The sequence below is a fragment of the Netta rufina genome (genome assembly GCF_964035555.1).
Source record: "Netta rufina genome assembly, chromosome: 4".
In the NCBI taxonomy this organism is placed as follows: domain Eukaryota; kingdom Metazoa; phylum Chordata; class Aves; order Anseriformes; family Anatidae; genus Netta; species Netta rufina.
Genome location: NC_140127.1, coordinates 41160538 through 41177708, shown reverse-complemented (window position 1 = coordinate 41177708; position 17171 = coordinate 41160538). Strand labels below are relative to the sequence as shown.

The following is a 17171-nucleotide window of genomic DNA, read 5'->3' as shown; positions in this document are numbered from 1 at the left end:
AAAAATATTAATGAAAATTACTTTCTGCTTTTGTCTTTCAGCCACATGGATTTGTGTTTCAGTCATGCGTTCCTGGTACTGCTGCCGAAGGCGATCAAGCTCCTGTGATACAGTCTGCCAGAGCTCTATTGCATGTTCTTTTTCCTAAGAAGTTGCGGAACAAATGTCTACATAAATACTGTCTTATTACAGTACATTTACTTTTATCTACCATTCCCCAAAAAGAAAAGACGTAACTTTTCTTTTGAAATGTCTTTTTGTACTTTGTACACATTACAACCACAAAGACAAAACAACAAATTCAGAGGTAGAAAAAGATGTTTGTGAGTTCAAATTATACATAGATGAGAATTGGAAGTTTTGCACAATTTTGTAGCTCTCTCCAGAAAAGCAGTTCTACTAAAGTTCTGAAACTGTCAAACGCAAACTTTTACAAGTATTTACTCTAGGACTATGGTATACCAACAGTCAAATGCAAAAATTCAGCTGTCAATTTAGCTTCAATTTAGTCCAATGCAACAGGACTGACATATCACTACAACAAGTTCATGAGATTTTGCTTATCTTTTTGGATTTGTTACTTTCTATATTCCACATAAACTTGCCTCTTCATTTCACATTACAATGTTTTTTTCTTTAAATCAAAATGACAACCTACCACAGTAACTTGAATTGAACAATATATTTTATTCATCTCCTGGTCAGGAAATCAACATAAAGATCTAGTAAACTAGGTAAAATTAGAGGCAAATTAACATAAAAACTTCCTAGGTGTATGAAGCTAGAAAGAAACTTCCTTCAGGTTTTGCTGTCCATACTATAAATACCTTTTTTAAGCTATGTAAAATCAAGAAGGCCTCAAAATAGTTTCAAGAAAGTGTTATAAACAAATTGTGAACCAAGAAATAAACCATCTTCCAATCTGCTAAGGCACAAGAGAAATAAAGCAGTACAAACGTTTTGTCTCACGCACTTGATTTGCCAGTTGTAGTTGTTCTTGAAGGTTTCTCACTATTCCTTCATCTGCAGGAAGATCAGTTCCCAGAGGCATGAAAGGAAGAGCCTCCAGTTGTGTCTCAAGAACCTCTTTCAACTCTGCATGAAGCCTGAAATTCAAAGTAACAAGTTAAGTAAAATATTTCTTTAACATATTATTTTTTTTTAAATCAACTAAGTTCTTGTCCTGGTTTCTGTTAGAACAGAGTTGATTTTCTTCCTAGTAGCTGGTGGAATGCTGTGTTTTGGCTTAGGATGAGAAGAGTGCTGATAACACCCCGATGTTTTAATTGTTGCAGAGCAGTGCTTATACCAAGCCAAGGACGTCTCAGGTTCTTGCTCTGTCCTGCCAACGGGCAGGCTGGGGGTGCAGCAAGAGCTGGGAGGGGACAGACCCAGGACAGGTGACCCAAACTAGCCAAAGGGGTATTCCATACCATCTGACGTCATGCTAAACAATATATAGGGGTGGCTAGCCGGGGGAGGGGGCTGGACTGCTCGGGGTTAGGCTGGGCATTGGTCAGCGGGTGGTGAGCAATTGCATTGTGCATCACTTGTTTGTACATATTATTATTAGTAGTACTATTATTATTATTATTTTCCTGTCTTATTAAACTGTCTTTATCTCAACTCATGGGCTTCATTTTCCATTTCTCTTCCCCGTCCCAGAGAGGGAGGGGGAGGGTAAGCAAACGGCTGTGGTGTTTAGCTGCTGGCCGGGTTAAACCACGACAGTTATGTACCTTTAATCTGTACATAATGCTACATCTGACATTTAAATCTGTTAAGATATGTTCTATAAAAACAATGAACAGTTTTAAATAGCTTTATATCTAGTTCTTTTACACAGATATGGCTGAACGTCCTAATCTGGTGGTGTAATATATATTAAGCACTTAACAACTAACACTAAGTACATGAGTATGAAATCTTGAATTGTTAAGTGGCTTCACAAGATTTCAAAGTCTTAGGAAAAAAAAAGATTAAAAAATCAAGAACAACAGCAATAACAAGTCAGTACACTTATTTACCTTTCATTTTCCTTGGTGACTTGCTCACATTTTCGTCTCATCTCACCCATCTGTGCCTAATACAAAAACATGCACAAGTAAGCTCTTAAGCGTCAAACTTCAGCAACTCGCTCTTATGTTTTTTCTGAATGATACTGTAAAACACACACTACATAATTCAACATAATGAAGTAATTGAAAGTAAGATTTCCTCCTGTAACAAAAGTCACAAGATGCCACATAAATTTAACAGCTGCTAAATCCTGTTTAAAAGTTAACACCTGAGTTCTAAGTTGTTATGACCATTAAACTTAGCTTTGGGAATTCCTATAGCTCTTACAGATATATTTTTAATTAAATACTGTTCTTTTAGGGATACAGTTGATAAATACTTACTGTGTACAGGATGAGTTAATAAAAAAGTTTAGGAACTATGTAAGGAATAATGTCAGTTTGTAATAGCTGAATCAACGGCTTTGTTAACAGAAGGAGTGCAACAGAAGCATAGGGCTTATATTGCCTTCTGCAATCAACCAAGTTTGAAGACTATTTGTGGATGCTCTACTATGGACATAAGATTAAGTGCACTGAAACAAAACTGTAGTGTAGCTTTTGCATGTAGATCACAAGTAAGAATTGATCTCTGCTCCGCAAATTTTAATTATTAAACACACCACTTTACTTTTCAGGAATCATAGGAAGCATTGGTTTCATTTGCTTGCGGTTTGAAAGGAAGAGAGACAGTTCCCTCTCCCCCACTCTCCATGGTATCAAACATTTCAATTATTTGAGTTTGAACAACTAACAACATAGAAGTATGAGTGTATCTAGTTGCAAGACTGAGCTGGACTGTACGGCCAAGATCAGACCTGTAGGGAAAGATGGAAATATCTGCCTCGTCTCAGCGTCACTGAGGAAAATTCCATGCAATCATATCAGAATGTCCAGAGACAAAAACACGCATGTTGTGTTTCACACCACCACTTCCACAAACACAGTAATGGCATAATTTGGACAACCTCCCAGCTTTTTCATAGAAAGTTCTATTAATTCATTTGATACAGGCTGTGATCTTGGGACTTTGTGAAGCATGATGCAGGCATGCTTTCCTCAACTGACAAAAAATAGTAGCCTACATATTAATACAGTAAAGCACTAAAAGAGTGCAAAATGTTGGCAATATACATACCTCATAAATCCGCAGCTGCTCCCTCATCTCTTCCAGGTGTTTATCATACTCTACAATTAGAGGTGATAAGCTGCAAATTGGAAAAACATGCTCAGAAACCATTTTGTAAATGCAGAAACATCGTTTTGATAATCAACTAGTTTTACAGAATTCTTAACCTAGAGAACAGAACAAAACAGTTTACTTCCAAGACCAACATTCACCAGCATCAAGAGAACAAGTTTAATTACTTTTAAAGTATGATAATTAACCACAGACTTACTGTATGAGAGAATTAGAATACACAATATTGTAAATGAGCTGTAATGCATTAGTATTTCATGCACAGATAAAAAACTCCAAAGATTAGAAACTAGACTTTCTTACTGCTTTCACATACAGCAGTAAAGGACGTATAAGATAATGTAAAAAAATGCAGTTTTACTTGCATACTTCCTTCCTTCCCAGTATTTTTGTAGACTACAGTAATTCTCTGAAAAAAACTTTATTAGTGATAAAGCCTTAAAACTCAACCATAAAGGGTAGTTTGTAACAGCATGAAGAGGATAATGACCATTAAACAATTTACTAGTGCCCATATAGAAAAGCTTATTTGTGCACTGTTAGTCAACTTCTCAAGCAAACATTTTAAAAAATACCCACCTGACTTGTTTAACAGACACCTGTTAACACCTGTTACCTAACTTCATGCAACCTCACCTGCACTTTATTGTCTTAAAATTTACATTAGATTATTCCTCATCTCCTGTTCTTTATTTTATAAACTGTGCAAGAAAAGTCATATTTAAATCTCTGAATAAACAGATTTATTTAAACACAACTGTTACAGGAACACTTTTGCAGACTTCCCCTTACAAGTCCTCAGAGCTGTGAGCAAGTAAGCGTACATAAAACTAGGCCCAACTGGATATTAACGCTTTTAAAAGCAATTTTTTTTTTTTTTTGAAGTAGTATTCTCGCTTGTTTGGAGTCAGTTACCTTTGGTCCATTATCCTGGATCCGGATATACCATCACCTCCAAAGACATTTTTCTGTAATTGAATATCTTATGTTAGTACTTGTACATGACCGCATGTAGCTATTATTTATTTATTTTTTAATATGCAACACAAAGCTGTTTATTCTGTCTGTACTGAAAGCATATACATTATCCCATACAATCGCTTTTAGGTTTACATTCAAAAATCCTTGAACTCTGGCCCAATTTGAAAAAAACACAATTGATTTTTTTTTCCTGGAGATGGTCTGATGTAAAGCGTAACAACATCTGATGGGGAATCAGCTCTTTCTTAAAAGAACCCTTACAAGTCTGTGCAAGTGCCAAGTTCATTTCCATGCATCCCAGCATCAGAAAAGTGCTGATGCCCTAAGTTCTGCACAAATTTTCAGACAGGCTTATGGTACTCACCACAAAATGCTATCTTCACATGAGACAAAAAAGCCTATAGAAGTGAAAAAGTCTACTCTGCAGAAATGAAGTGTCTTTGCAGGGATGTGTTCTCCTGCATATGATAAACTTTAAAATGCACTAAAAATAGCAGAATTCATAGCTGTTATGACAGTTTTATTCTGCTGCTGCTTTGAAAACTAGAAGCAACTCTGCAGATGTGCAATGGGCTCAAGGCAAAGTGACACTGAAGTGGACTATGTTCTAGGTATGCAAAGATGTATGTCTTAAAACTGAGATTTTTTTTTTTAAACTACTTCTATACCTGTGGTAAAACCACAATACCTCAGTTCACATACCTGCTCAGCATTGCTGCTCAAAATTTCATCCGTTTCATACTGTTCAAATGCCACATTTAGCCTCTGATCTGAAAAATACAATAGAAGTTAGAAGATCATACAACATGAACGTTTATCTAGATAAACCTGACTGGTAGTCAGAAATGTTTTATGGTGTAGTGCTTTGAAGGCACACAATATGCTTTGTAAAATTCTACTTAGTGCATTTATTTTCAGGAAAGTAGGAGTTCAAAAAAATACAAAGACTAACAAGAAATAATTAATTTGACGTCTTCCATATCATTACCTCCTAGAAATTATTTTATTTTTTTTGCCTAGAAAAGCCATAAACATACACAACATCTTAACGATTCATGAGGACTAAATGCAAGGAATCACACCAGAGCCAATTCAATTAGCTGGATGATATAAAATTAACCTGTTGCTGGGAACTGGACCCATAAACGTTCAAAAAAGCATTCACATAAATGACAGACAAAAATATTCAACAAATTTAGGTCACAAGAACTTCATTGATACATGAATCTGAGCACTCACATATATCCAAAAGAAAGCCAAGCAAGAAAGACATGCAGACTGCAAGCATCTGCATTTTTAGAAATAAACATCAACTAAGGCATCGCTCTTCTCTACTAATCTAACTTTGACTACTGGGATTTCAAAGACTACTTAGGCTGCAAATGGAAGAATCAGCAAAAGGTTGGAAAGGGAAAACAGCAGCTCTTCCCATTCATTTATAGTGTTCTTCCATCTGGCCAAACCATGAGAATCTGATTTAAACCTTTGTAACTGAAATGGATAGAGGAAAAAAAAAAAAAAAGGGTCTCAGGAAGACAATACAACTGTTTTGACTTAAAATTTCTTGCCTGTTATTCTTGATATGCATTGCAATGTTTTTTTGTGGTTCTAATATGCTACAGGAATCTACAGAAAAAAAAAAAAGAGAACAGACTATAAAGGGGATGTCAACAAACAGGACCTGGAAGAGTAGCTGGCCTCACCAGCCAAAGCAATCTCAGAACACGAACATAGGTGCAAAAGGAGGATAGACCTTAGACACCAATTGCAGAAGTATTCACCTTCAATAGTAATCATAAAGTTCATTCAGATAAAAGACGTACCTAGCAGCTTATCACAAAAATATGGAATGGAATGGATAACTATCACATGTAAGATTGGCTGCTGATACTTCAAAATGAATTCAGCCAAAACTGAATTTATAACTGATCAGTATCAGGGAACAGCATTTCATTATGAGAACTTCCGTTACAGCTACAATGCAACAAGTATTTATGCTATAAAGCTGAATTTAATAGTGCTTATAGAATCCCCGTGTATTACACACATTCAACACTTTAGAAGTTGGACATCATCTATGAAAAAAGTAGAACATCAATAAACACATCAGACTTAGAACAGGCCTCAAATAGCTTGTGTCTCAACTGCTATGCAAACTAACTTAAAATTTGTTCAGCATCTTTGCAGGATGCATTTTTTCTGAGAAGTATCCTTGAGAGAAAAGGCAACTCTTGTCATTTCATGGTGTATATTGTCTAAGCTCCATTTGGAGTCACACAATTATAAAATAAGAAACTACACCCAAACACATCAAATACATAAAAAAGGAAATTCACGACTTTTGAACCTAAACCATTTGTTCACGTCACAGTATAACAAATGTTTGAGCAAAACTCAAGAGATATAGAGGCTTCTGAGGCAAGGTTACTGGTGGTACAGACAAAAGCTTTTCTGCTGTTGAGGTCCTTTGAATCACGAGTTGTCCCTCCACCTCTGCCCATCCAAAACTGTCCTAACAAGCTCAGTATCCGCTGAAAACTTGAGCTGTGTGCTGCACGGTCACAGCACTTCTTGCACTGTGATCCTGTCCATTCACGCTACCCGATTTCCCCACCACACAGACTACAATGGCGGGGTGAGCAACATTCTTGGGACAACACATCAACTCCCTATTTTTAGAAATATAAATTCTGCAGAAGCATCTTTTGCCAGTCAGTATTTTGGCGTTCAGCAGTCTAAGTATGCTCTGATCCACTCGTTTTACGCTCCCATTAAAATTACCCAAACCATACAGAACACATACTTACAGGTATAGCTTTCAGTCTGTAACACACATGTCATCAGAAGGCAGCTTTTTTGCCTTCTAGGTGTCGGTTATGCAGAGTAACATTTTCGTACATAAAGAGGCACGATCCTAAAAATTCCCGTGCCTGGCTATTACCCTCATTACATCCTTATAATGGTTAGTCCTCTGCTAGCCATAAAAGTTTTCATACCGTTGTTTCTCGCCGCAGACGCCACAGAAAACACCCCTCCGCTGTTACACCCACGGACTGAAGCCTTCCCTCCTTCCCTCCCCACACAAGAACCGCCCCAGGCTCCCGGGGGCCGCCTCCCTCCAGCGGCCGGGGGCAGCCCCGGGGCCGACCGCCTCACCTGGCTCCCCGCCGCCGCCGAGCTCCGCGGCCATGCCGGCGGTCAGGGCCGTCACCGCAGCCTCGGAGACGGCGGAGCCCCCGCTCCCGAGCCCCTCACCGACACCGTTCCCCCGGCCGCCGGAGCCCGTAGCGAAGGAAGCGGCGGTTGCAGCGGGCGGGGCGCTGCGCTAACGGCTGCGCACGCGCCGGCGAGGCGCTGAGGGGCGGCCGTTGGGTGCGCGCGCGGCGGCGGTTGGCGTGAGGTGAGGGCGGTTGGCCGGGGAGCCTCGGCCGTTAGGGTCGCAGTAGGTGCCTGAGGGTGTGGGGCAGCCCCTCGGTGGGCTCCTGCGGGAGGCTCGTGCCCAGCTACGGGGTGGCGGCTGGTGGAAGTTGCCCTCTCCTTCGCGGCTTCCTTGGCCCGGCAGGGCAGTTAGGGAACCCGGAGCGCTGGGGGAGCTCGGGTGCGAGTGCTTGAACCGGGTGCAGCGACCTGCGTGCAGCTTGGGGGCGTGCAGTGGGAGCACTTGCAGGTGGCTAAGAGCTTCTTCTGTATGGTGTGCTGGTGTTTGGCTGAGCCTCCTGGGCATGTATAGCATTAAAGATAGATTGAAGGTCCTCTTTACTTTAAACACCCCCATTGCTCCATACCATTGTGCTGTATTGCTTTCTTTATTATAATTGAGAAGCATACTAGTAACCAACTTCACTAAGTCTGTGTATGGTAACATGGATCATTCTTACAATTTGTACGTTTCTACCCAATAAGCTGTCACTGCAGGAGTTATTTTTATTTTTTATAGTAAAGTCATCTGTCTGTCCTACATGTACAAATAGTATGGTGCTACATCTGTTGTGTCTAATTTTCCTTTCAGACACCATAGTTAAAGTAGTGCTCAAAGTAGTTCAGTGGGTTCTGTTGTAGAACTGTTGTGGAAATGTGAGGAAGCTCTTGATACTGTGGAGGAGAAGAATAAGGGGCCATAAACTTCTTGGAAACTGTGCTCCATTTATTCTTTTGCTTGTAGATTAAGGTTGTTCTTGAGACTCATGCAATTGTTTCTAAGGAAGAAACGTTGGAGTGTAGCGTTCTCTGCTGCTCTGCAGATCTTGTTTGGTAAGATGTGCTTGCAGTTTTTCTTGAAATCCTTTGCTTTGGCTGGTTTTCAATGACCGCCAAGCAAAACTGTAGCAGATTTTTTGTCTTGCATTTCAGATTCACTGAAGATTTTTTTGTCAATCTGTTTTTTTTTCATATTACAAAATCATCTAACAGCATGTAGTTATGCCTGCTTTGTTTATCTGTTCTCTAGATAAATATTTGATGGTTTTGGAAGGTGTTTAGGTAGGCAGTGAAATGTCTTAAGCTTGGCAAAACTTCTAAAAGTCATTTGTAACCATGGAAGTATAAAAGCCTATGAAAAGCATTCATGTTACTGCTTTATAAAGCTAAACTATTTCAGCTCTTCTGTTGTCTGGAAACATGATTTGGGGATTGTAACAGATGCAGTTGTCTTGTTATTGACAAAATGACTGATACAGCTTCATTATTTTTTTGCCTGTAACTTGTTCTTATGTTGGTAAGGGCTCATGCAGAATATTCTAACTTCTGCCTGCACAAATGGTTCTCCCTTTCAGAATAATCTGGCATTGCAGAAGTATGGCTATAGGTGAGTGTAAGAGCAGTTCCTCCCCAGTCTATTTTGGAGTCTGCCCTCCAAGGGGATGCCACGTGCTTGTCCTAGAACTGAGTGGCCCTAAGGAGGGTGTGCGTACACGTAGTCGTCGGGATGGGGGTGAGTTTCTCTAAGCAGTCTGTATCTGTGCTGATCTGTGTAACGGCAGGGCTGCTGGCAAAAGCTCTAGCTGTAGAGAGTCTGGGTTACACAGCTGACATATGGAAGCTGCTTTTGTAGTACAAGAGGCAAACAGAGACGTTTGAGGAGGCGTGGATTTGTCTTGCTACCCTAATGTTGTTTGGGCCTTGAGTTGAGGAATCTAGCTAACACTATACAGACTTTGACTTGTCATACATAACTTGCTGTATAGAGGAATTCAGTAAAATAATAGTTTTAAAACAGTGACTTGTTCAAGTGACCATCTTTATTCATTCGTAAATAGGACGGAAAACAATCAGTTCTCTCCTCTTGGTCCTGTCTAGGAGATTTATGCTTCATGCAAACTTACTTTTCAACTGCTTAACTTGCAAGTTTTTATTTTTATTTTTTTAGTCAAGGGGCCGGTACAGTTGGTGCTGAAATGGTATCTGGGCTCTTTAATGGAAACTTCCTTTCTCATTTGTCTTATGCAGAATATTAAAATGGAATTCACAATTGAACACACGTGGGATGATTTACCTGTGAGCCACAAGCCAGTAACAATTGGGCTGAAGTCATATGACGGAGGGCTGCTAATGGTAGTCAATGCTCCCTTCTTTAATGATCCTCCAGCACCACTTGGAGAGCCAGGAAAGCCCTTCAGAAACTTGTGGGACTATGAGGGTAAGTGTAACTGTTTTGCTGCAATTATCTGATTTGTGTACATGCTGACGTTCATCTGTATTTAATATGCCTGGCTGTTGTTTAAGCTTCTCTGATGGCTATTTTTAAAAACTGATCTAATTTGAAGTGTTGAATGTGTGGCATCTACTAATTCAGTTCAGTTTGTTTGATCACGGTACTGCTTTTAAAGTTCCAGATAGGAAATGTAAAGTAAAATTCCTTCCTGTTTTATCTTGAGGGCTCTGGGAAAGAATGCTGGTGAAGAACTTCCTTGTAACCTTCATCCTCCCTTAAGGAAGTTCCTCAAGTAACTGTAAATGTCATGCTGTATCTAGCCATAAACTACCCCCAAATGTATTAAGAGGGATGCTCTCTATCTAGGTGGTGAATTATTTTCATGACAAACACTGTTGACAGTAAGGTTGTTTTTATAGTAGTGCAACAATATAGATGACTAGGAAAAGAAGAAAACGTTACATTTATGTCACTTGGTGGACATAAAGGAAAAGGACTACAGCAAACAGGATGGGTATCAAGAATAGTGAGGTTGACTTTTCCTGATGTCAGTAGTATGGATGTTCAAACTTGGCTTTTGGGTTACTGATATAACTTGTGGGACAATTAAGGCTTGACATATTTTAGTATTAAAATAATTTTACGAGATGTATATATAAACATACCTTATGTATACATAAATATACAAATACATTATATACATATATAAATATACATTTGCAGTACGTAAATAGAATTGAAATGCTAAATATAGGTTCTCCTTTCTCTTTAAGTAGTAGAGAACAATAGGTAAAACATTCGTCTATTAATTGCTTACTTTTCCAAAGTCAATTTCAGGAACAGGAAGGTATGAAACAAAGAAAGTAGAGCTCATAATATTATTGAAAATTGCACCCAAATAGAATGGGAAATATTCCTACAGGAATGCTGTTTTCTCTCTTCTTTCCTGTCAATACTTTCATTTTTACCTGTTGCTTTGAATAATATAGCAACTTAATGCTTCTAACAGTTCTCTGCTTTCGGATTATTGAAATAATCTGATTTAAGCTCTACTGGAAAATTAATAGCATCATTTCGATATCTATTATACCAAGTAGGCTAATGTAAAACAGCATAATAAATCATATCTAGTTCTAACTCTAACTAAAGCTTTATGATAACATATCTTTACTGTGAGAAAGACCATTATAGTTCTAACTAATGGTCCTAAAAAGTGATTCAGTAGTCACACCTAGTGTTCAGGTGTATCTGAAACCAAGTAATTCCTTGTCCACAGGATCAGTTATTTACTGGGCAGAGTGTTTTGAAAGCTACTACTTTCTTAATATTTCTGAGCAGGCTTTTTAATTATGGTGTGTGTGCTTTGCTTTGAGTTCCTCTTTTTGGTGTTCTGCTGTGTATGGTGCTCTGAATCCTCAGGCTACCAGCAAATACATGATTCTGACCCTTAAGTGCCTTAGGGTGAGTGTCTGCTGTGAGTGTGATTGGCCACGATCTCTGTCTTAACAGTGTTTGCAGCAAGCATATTGGGTGAAATGTCTGTGCTGGTGCTATGCTTACTGTGCTGAGAGCTGATGCTACTTAGTAGAACTGCCATTTTTCTGATGCACAAGATTTTTTTTTTCTAGAATGGCATAGGCCAAAAGCCATTATGAAAACGAATGTTTTAATGGGATGTGAAAGTCTTGGGATGCTATAAAATTGGTAACTAATATAAAGCATTGACAGCCTGTGTCTTTTTTTTTAAAGTTGTAGAGGCATTTTTCTTGAATGACAGAACTGAACAGTATTTAGAAGTTGAACTTTGTCCGTAAGTACAGCATGCTGGAAAAAGTTGTGAATACTAATCTGCATTTCTGGCTGTAATGCTTGTGGAATGTATGCATGAGGAAAACTCTGGGTGCAGAAACTACTTCAATATGGAGGATGTACAAATTTGTGGCAGAAATATGCACTAATAACTTGGCATCATTTTAAGAAAATTGTGACTCTGATTTTTGACAGTCATGGACAACACTTATTGTTGCTGCTTTCTGGCAAAAGAAGAGTATGGAAAGTAAGTGGTCAAGTGCATTCATAATGTACAGAAAGTAACTTTTAGGTGCATGTTGGCTGATTAGAAGTTAACTAGCTCTTTTTTCTGCCTTTAATAGGAAGAACTTCCCTTGGAATTTGAGGTGACCAGAATGGAAACCAAATGGGAGGGTAAAGCTCATCTTCCTTGGAATTATTTTCCACAGTGCACTAACAAGTTTAACGCATTTGCAATTCATGGCTCAGGAGACCAGAGAAAATATGAAGCACTTCATCCTGTGCCTCGATGTGAACTTCAAGAAGGACAGAAACCAGATTTGTAAGAATAAAATTAGTTCTCTTGTAACATAGTTGCATTCTTCTTCCAATACTCGTACAACAAACCTAATTTAGTTTTCAGACTGAGTGCCAGTGCTATTTGAATTATACTGCTTAGCCCCACATCCATTGGCACTGTACTTAGTGCAAAGAACTGCCAGATAGCTGTAATTAGTGCTTGATTTCTATGTTATCCCCTGGGCGCATAGCAAATGATGCATTCGACACCATTCACATCTGTTATCACCTTCCTTGGCTAAATCATAGATGGGTTTTTCAGGTTTTTCTTTGCCTACAGCACCTCCTGAAATGACAGTTAGTGTTAATTGTACCAGATACATCTCAAGAGAATCTCTTTTGCTTCTCCCCTACTGTTCTAAACAGCCTCATGTCTACAGATGGCTCCATATTATGGAAAATTTGAAAAGGCAGACGAAATTGAGAAGTATAGTAAAAGGATACCCAGTATCAACAGAAAAAATAGAATATCTTGATATTTAAATTGTGCTATGGGCCTGCTCGTTTCCTAACTGTGAGGCTGAAATGACTTTATACAGGCTGCTACTTGTGGACAGTCTGTGTAAGGGAGCTAGGTCTAGAGGACTGCTATAGTTCTTATGCAAACTTGTTAGTCAATACTGGAGAACGCTTGTGATACTTTTCAGGAAGGGATTCTTTCTAGAGTACCTTTTCAAAAAAGAAAAATCCAGACTTTTTCAGACATCGGTAGCAGATGCTTTGATGTAAAGAGGTTGTTTTCATCACTCTTAGTTTGTCTTTACACGTCAAATTGATGCTTCCTGTTTAGAGAATTTCATTTACCTACTTAAATGATTAATAGTGTCAGATGTACTGTTTACTGTTTGGCAGTTTTTTAATATAAGTATTAATTAGAAATTAGCTTATTTGTCATCTCAATTGTTTTTGTGTGGCAGCCTAAAGGAGAGCTTCTTAGCAAAAAGCAATTCATAATGTTTAAAAGCAAATGAGACAGTAAATATTTTTTTCCTGTAAGACTAGCTTTATTACATTGTTCTGTCTTCCTTTTTATTGTAAGGAGAGGATATCCTTGTGATATGACTCTTGAATTGGTCAAGAGTAGTAAACAATATTTGTCTGGAGTGCAGATAAGTCATAAAACAGGATATAATTTTGTTCTTGATCTGACTGGAGTTCCAGGCAATATAAGTTGAAATAATTTAAAGGTGAGCACTTAAGTACCACAGCACAAACTGAATTTTGTTCATAGCTGAGGATTTTGTCCTGTTTCCAGTACAAGAAACAGTAGTGGTTACATTCCTGTGCAAGGAAGCATTGAAAAAAAGATCAGTTCAACTTGTTGAGGATACTTTTAAGATGCATAATATGAAACTTTTTTTTCTTCCTTTCTCTACAGTCATCGTTTGGAATTTTTCAAAGAATTGAATCTGAAGAGACTAATGGGAGAAGACTGGAAGCAGCCTGAGTCAGATATTTGGAAGTCTCACGCCAATTAGCAAAATGGATCGAGACCTGTGTTTTCAATAGCACTACGGTTGGATGAAGGTGTATGAAAACAAGTTCATTTTGAACAGAGTTTGTAAATATACATGTAAGATTAGTAAAGCTTTTCTTGACACTAAAAGCATTGATCAATCTTGAAATTGACTGTAAAGTGTCTGGATCAGTTAGTTAATTCTAAGTATGTGAAATGCGCAACTGCTTGTGTTTCAGTTCATCTGCATATGGAGCTTTTCATCTGCACAACAGAGATGAATCTGCCCCTTCAATGAAGGGAAAATTGTGCAAAAATTACAACTGTGTTTCCATGAGTGCTCTAAGACTGACATGACAAGTTATCTGGCTTGGAATCCATTTACAGCAGAAATGCAGTAACCACAGGATTTTCACTGTCTTGTTTTTCTTGGCTGCTAAATGTAAAGCTTGTATGCCTGAATTTTGTGTTGCGATCAGGAGAAAGAATGCTTTCTTTGGGAGCAGAAGAGAACATACCTGTCACGGTGATTCTTAGCCCAGTACTCACGCTGCAAGATGCTGTGGAGCTATAATACTAGCCAGCCCCTTTCCTATACTTGCAGTTTTCCTTTACATATTGCTAAAGGGGGAACTCTATCTGCTGCTTTATTAGCAGACTTCTCTGGCTCAAATTCCATTTGGAATTTCTAGTGCTAGTTAGGTACAGTGGATAGATTTACAAAAGGTTTTATGCACTCCAAGCAAAGTTTCTGGGGAAAGCAGTGTTTAGTAAAACCTCGGTATAATTGTGTGCCTACAGAAGCCTGGCCTTTTCATGTCACCTTAAGGAGTCAGCTCAGACATATGAAAAATATCAGACTAACAAGTATTGTTTGCTTGCCACTTAGCCCTGGAAGTATGAGAATGAATTTGGAGTGCTTAAACTTCTCCATACTGGTAGAATATTTTAACAGTACTGAATACTGTTAGATTTTAAGTTCTAATTCGCTAACTCTCACAAGATTTACAAATGTTCCTTTCTTATCTGGCATCATAGCTGTTCCTTAGAAAATGGGAAGCTTTTCTACTAACTGATCACACACCTGAAAAGTAGGTGACTTTAAAATCAAAATTCTCTTTGGTTTAGTTCAGAATGAGGATTTACACCAAGACATAGTTCTCATCCCTTTATTGGAAAGAAGGCTTCCTGTATCCTTTTCAAGTGTCATCGTCATAGGGTGAAAGCTGGTCACATTCTCTGGGTGAGGATTGTTCTGAGAGTCTGAGAGAATATGACTGTGTCATATGATTGCATCATTGAAGGATGATCTTTCAGAAGTTAATGCATGAGATGTGGTTTTTGGTCTCCACCATTTGTTCAGCTTTTTCTTCTGGACAGTTGAGAATCCTCCAAGTTCCTGGAAGGGACTTGGGTTCATGTAGTCTAACATCCTGCTCAAAGCAGAGCTGTCCTTGAAGCCAGTTTGCTCAGGGCTGAGTTTTACTTAACTCCATAGATCAAAATTCTGCAAACAGGATCTGGGTAGCCTTTATCAATACTCAATGAGCTATGTAATGAAAACGCGTAGGTGTTTTCCATTTAGCAACTTGGGTCCATTGCCTTTTGTCCTCTCAGAGAAAGATTTGGACGTTCTTTTCTAAAACCAATGATTAATTAACTGAAAATAATTATTAACTCCTCATGGGCTTCTTTACATGTTGTCATTCTCTTTTTGCCTTTTGTGAATCTCATTAGTAAGTACCTTCCCTTCAGATAACATTGAGATAATAAAGTGTAACTTGTGTTGTAACTCATAGGCAGCAATGTTTCCAAGCTTTCTTACTTAACCCATCCTTTGAAAATCCTGTATCTGTATTTAGATGTCAAAATGCCTGTAATATTTTGCACAAGCCTGCACTATTTCATGTCTACACAGACCAGACACTTATCACAGTGAGGTATATTAGTGGAATGGGTTCTCTGTTCTTTTCTGAGCATGAATGCAGTAGTAGCCATAGTCTGGTCATGTTTACTGTGCTCTTTTTAAATCCAAATCTATCTAGAAATTCTACTTGAAGAAAAGAAGATGGGAACATCCTGCATTTATAAAGAAAATCTGTGATTAATTTCTGTGAATTGGAATGTTTCTTTAGAGCTCTTTTGTTTGGCTTTTGATTCCTCGTTTGTACTTTCATTTTTGTAGAACTATACTTTAAAATTTGAGGATTAAGTTTTGTCATATGCAGATTTTGGCATTTCAGTGTGCTCCAACGTACTCAGCTATCCAGTTCTTTCAGTCCTTTTAATTAGACACTATAGATTCCTTGCTGTAAAGTGCCATCTGTTGTAAATTAGAAGTATTGTACGTTCAATTGTTTGGCTTTTCTACCTTCAACTGATATTCAGTTTTTTAAAGAATGACATCATAGTCTGAAATTTTGAGTACTCCAATAAATGTTGATTAAAAACATGTTTGAGATGTCAGCATCTGAAGACCACTTTTTGAAACTTCAGTCAAAAGCAAACAAACAAAAATCACTATGCTTTTAGACTTCAAATAATTTGTCAAAATTGTGTACAGAGGTTTAAAACCAGTTTCCTGCTTTTTATCTCAAAGGCTGTTTTCTTGTGGTGAATGGCATTCTGTATGTAAGAGTCAATAAATCAAACTATTCAATGGTTTCATTTCATTCAATCCCACTTCTGACAGCTTCAATTTTGATTTTAGATGCAACTATCGGATTATAAATTTTGGGAATAGATTGCTTTCTGTAAATAATTAGAAGTAAAATAACCCTGCAGTAGACAATATAATGCTAGAAGCTTCTGAAAATGGGTATCACCACACAGGCTTTATTTAAGGCACATGTTACTCATCAGTGCTGTCAGGAGGTTCACCTGTAGGTTTCAAAGCTTTAAGAGTGTTTGAACTGTAATTGCTGCCTTTCATCGGGCTTCCAAATGGGTTTGTGGGGTGCAGAGATCAGACTTGTGCACTGACTTGCTAATAAAGGTTTAAAGTTAGATATATCCTATATTTACTGGAGGAGAGTATGTCAACATCAGGCATATGTTAGATGTAAGCAGTGTCTTATGTAAACTCTGCACATAGCAATTAACAGCTTATCAATGGACAGTACAATACTTGCCAGTCTATCTTGCATCTCCTAGGTCTTTGCAGGGATGGAAATTAGGGTTCATTGAGACGGGCAGCTAGTTCATGGCTTTCTTCCTCTGTTTTTTAAACAGTCCTTGTTTTATGCTGTGGAGCCTGGTACTGCTAGCTTGTCTTTCCTGAACTTCCTCATTTTTTATTTATTTTTTTTTTCTGACATGCAAACATGAATGAAAGACAAAATGGTGTTCTGCACAAGTTTCATTTAAGTACCTGATCGTTAGTCCTGGTATAGAAGTGGTGATTCAACTCAGTCCATCTCAGTGTGTCTATATACATGTGTATGTAGTGAGAGTCAT

At 38.2% G+C, this 17171-nt stretch overlaps 2 protein-coding genes across 3 annotated transcripts in view; one reads left to right on the top strand and one right to left on the bottom strand.

Annotated features, from left to right (window-relative positions):
- The window catches only part of SCLT1 (sodium channel and clathrin linker 1), a 45041-nt gene extending 37510 nt beyond the window's left edge, over positions 1–7531 (bottom strand). The window contains exons 1-7 of the mRNA XM_084286422.1: positions 7396–7531; positions 4942–5009; positions 4174–4226; positions 3196–3265; positions 2028–2083; positions 974–1106; positions 22–144 (exon numbers count right to left, since the gene is read on the bottom strand). Coding sequence (XP_084142548.1) covers positions 22–144; positions 974–1106; positions 2028–2083; positions 3196–3265; positions 4174–4226; positions 4942–5009; positions 7396–7429 — 537 coding nt within the window. The 5' untranslated portion in view covers positions 7430–7531. The remainder of the gene's footprint in view (positions 1–21; positions 145–973; positions 1107–2027; positions 2084–3195; positions 3266–4173; positions 4227–4941; positions 5010–7395) is intronic.
- An 80-nt stretch (positions 7532–7611) lies between these two features.
- On the top strand, positions 7612–16225 carry LOC311208892 (UPF0462 protein C4orf33; the record flags this gene model as incomplete). 2 transcript variants are annotated; one of them, XM_084285921.1, is made up of 6 exons in its annotated part: positions 7612–7639; positions 9685–9874; positions 11639–11699; positions 11894–11945; positions 12043–12242; positions 13638–16225. In XM_084285921.1, 5 exons carry the CDS (start codon positions 9694–9696, stop codon positions 13735–13737), a joined length of 594 nt encoding a protein of 197 aa, XP_084142047.1. In that variant the 3' UTR covers positions 13738–16225. The 2 variants fall into 2 exon arrangements, with proteins under 2 accessions (XP_084142047.1, XP_084142046.1); XM_084285920.1 differs by lacking the exon at positions 7612–7639 and having other exon boundaries at positions 9679–9874.
- Between the last annotated feature and the right edge of the window lie 946 nt (positions 16226–17171).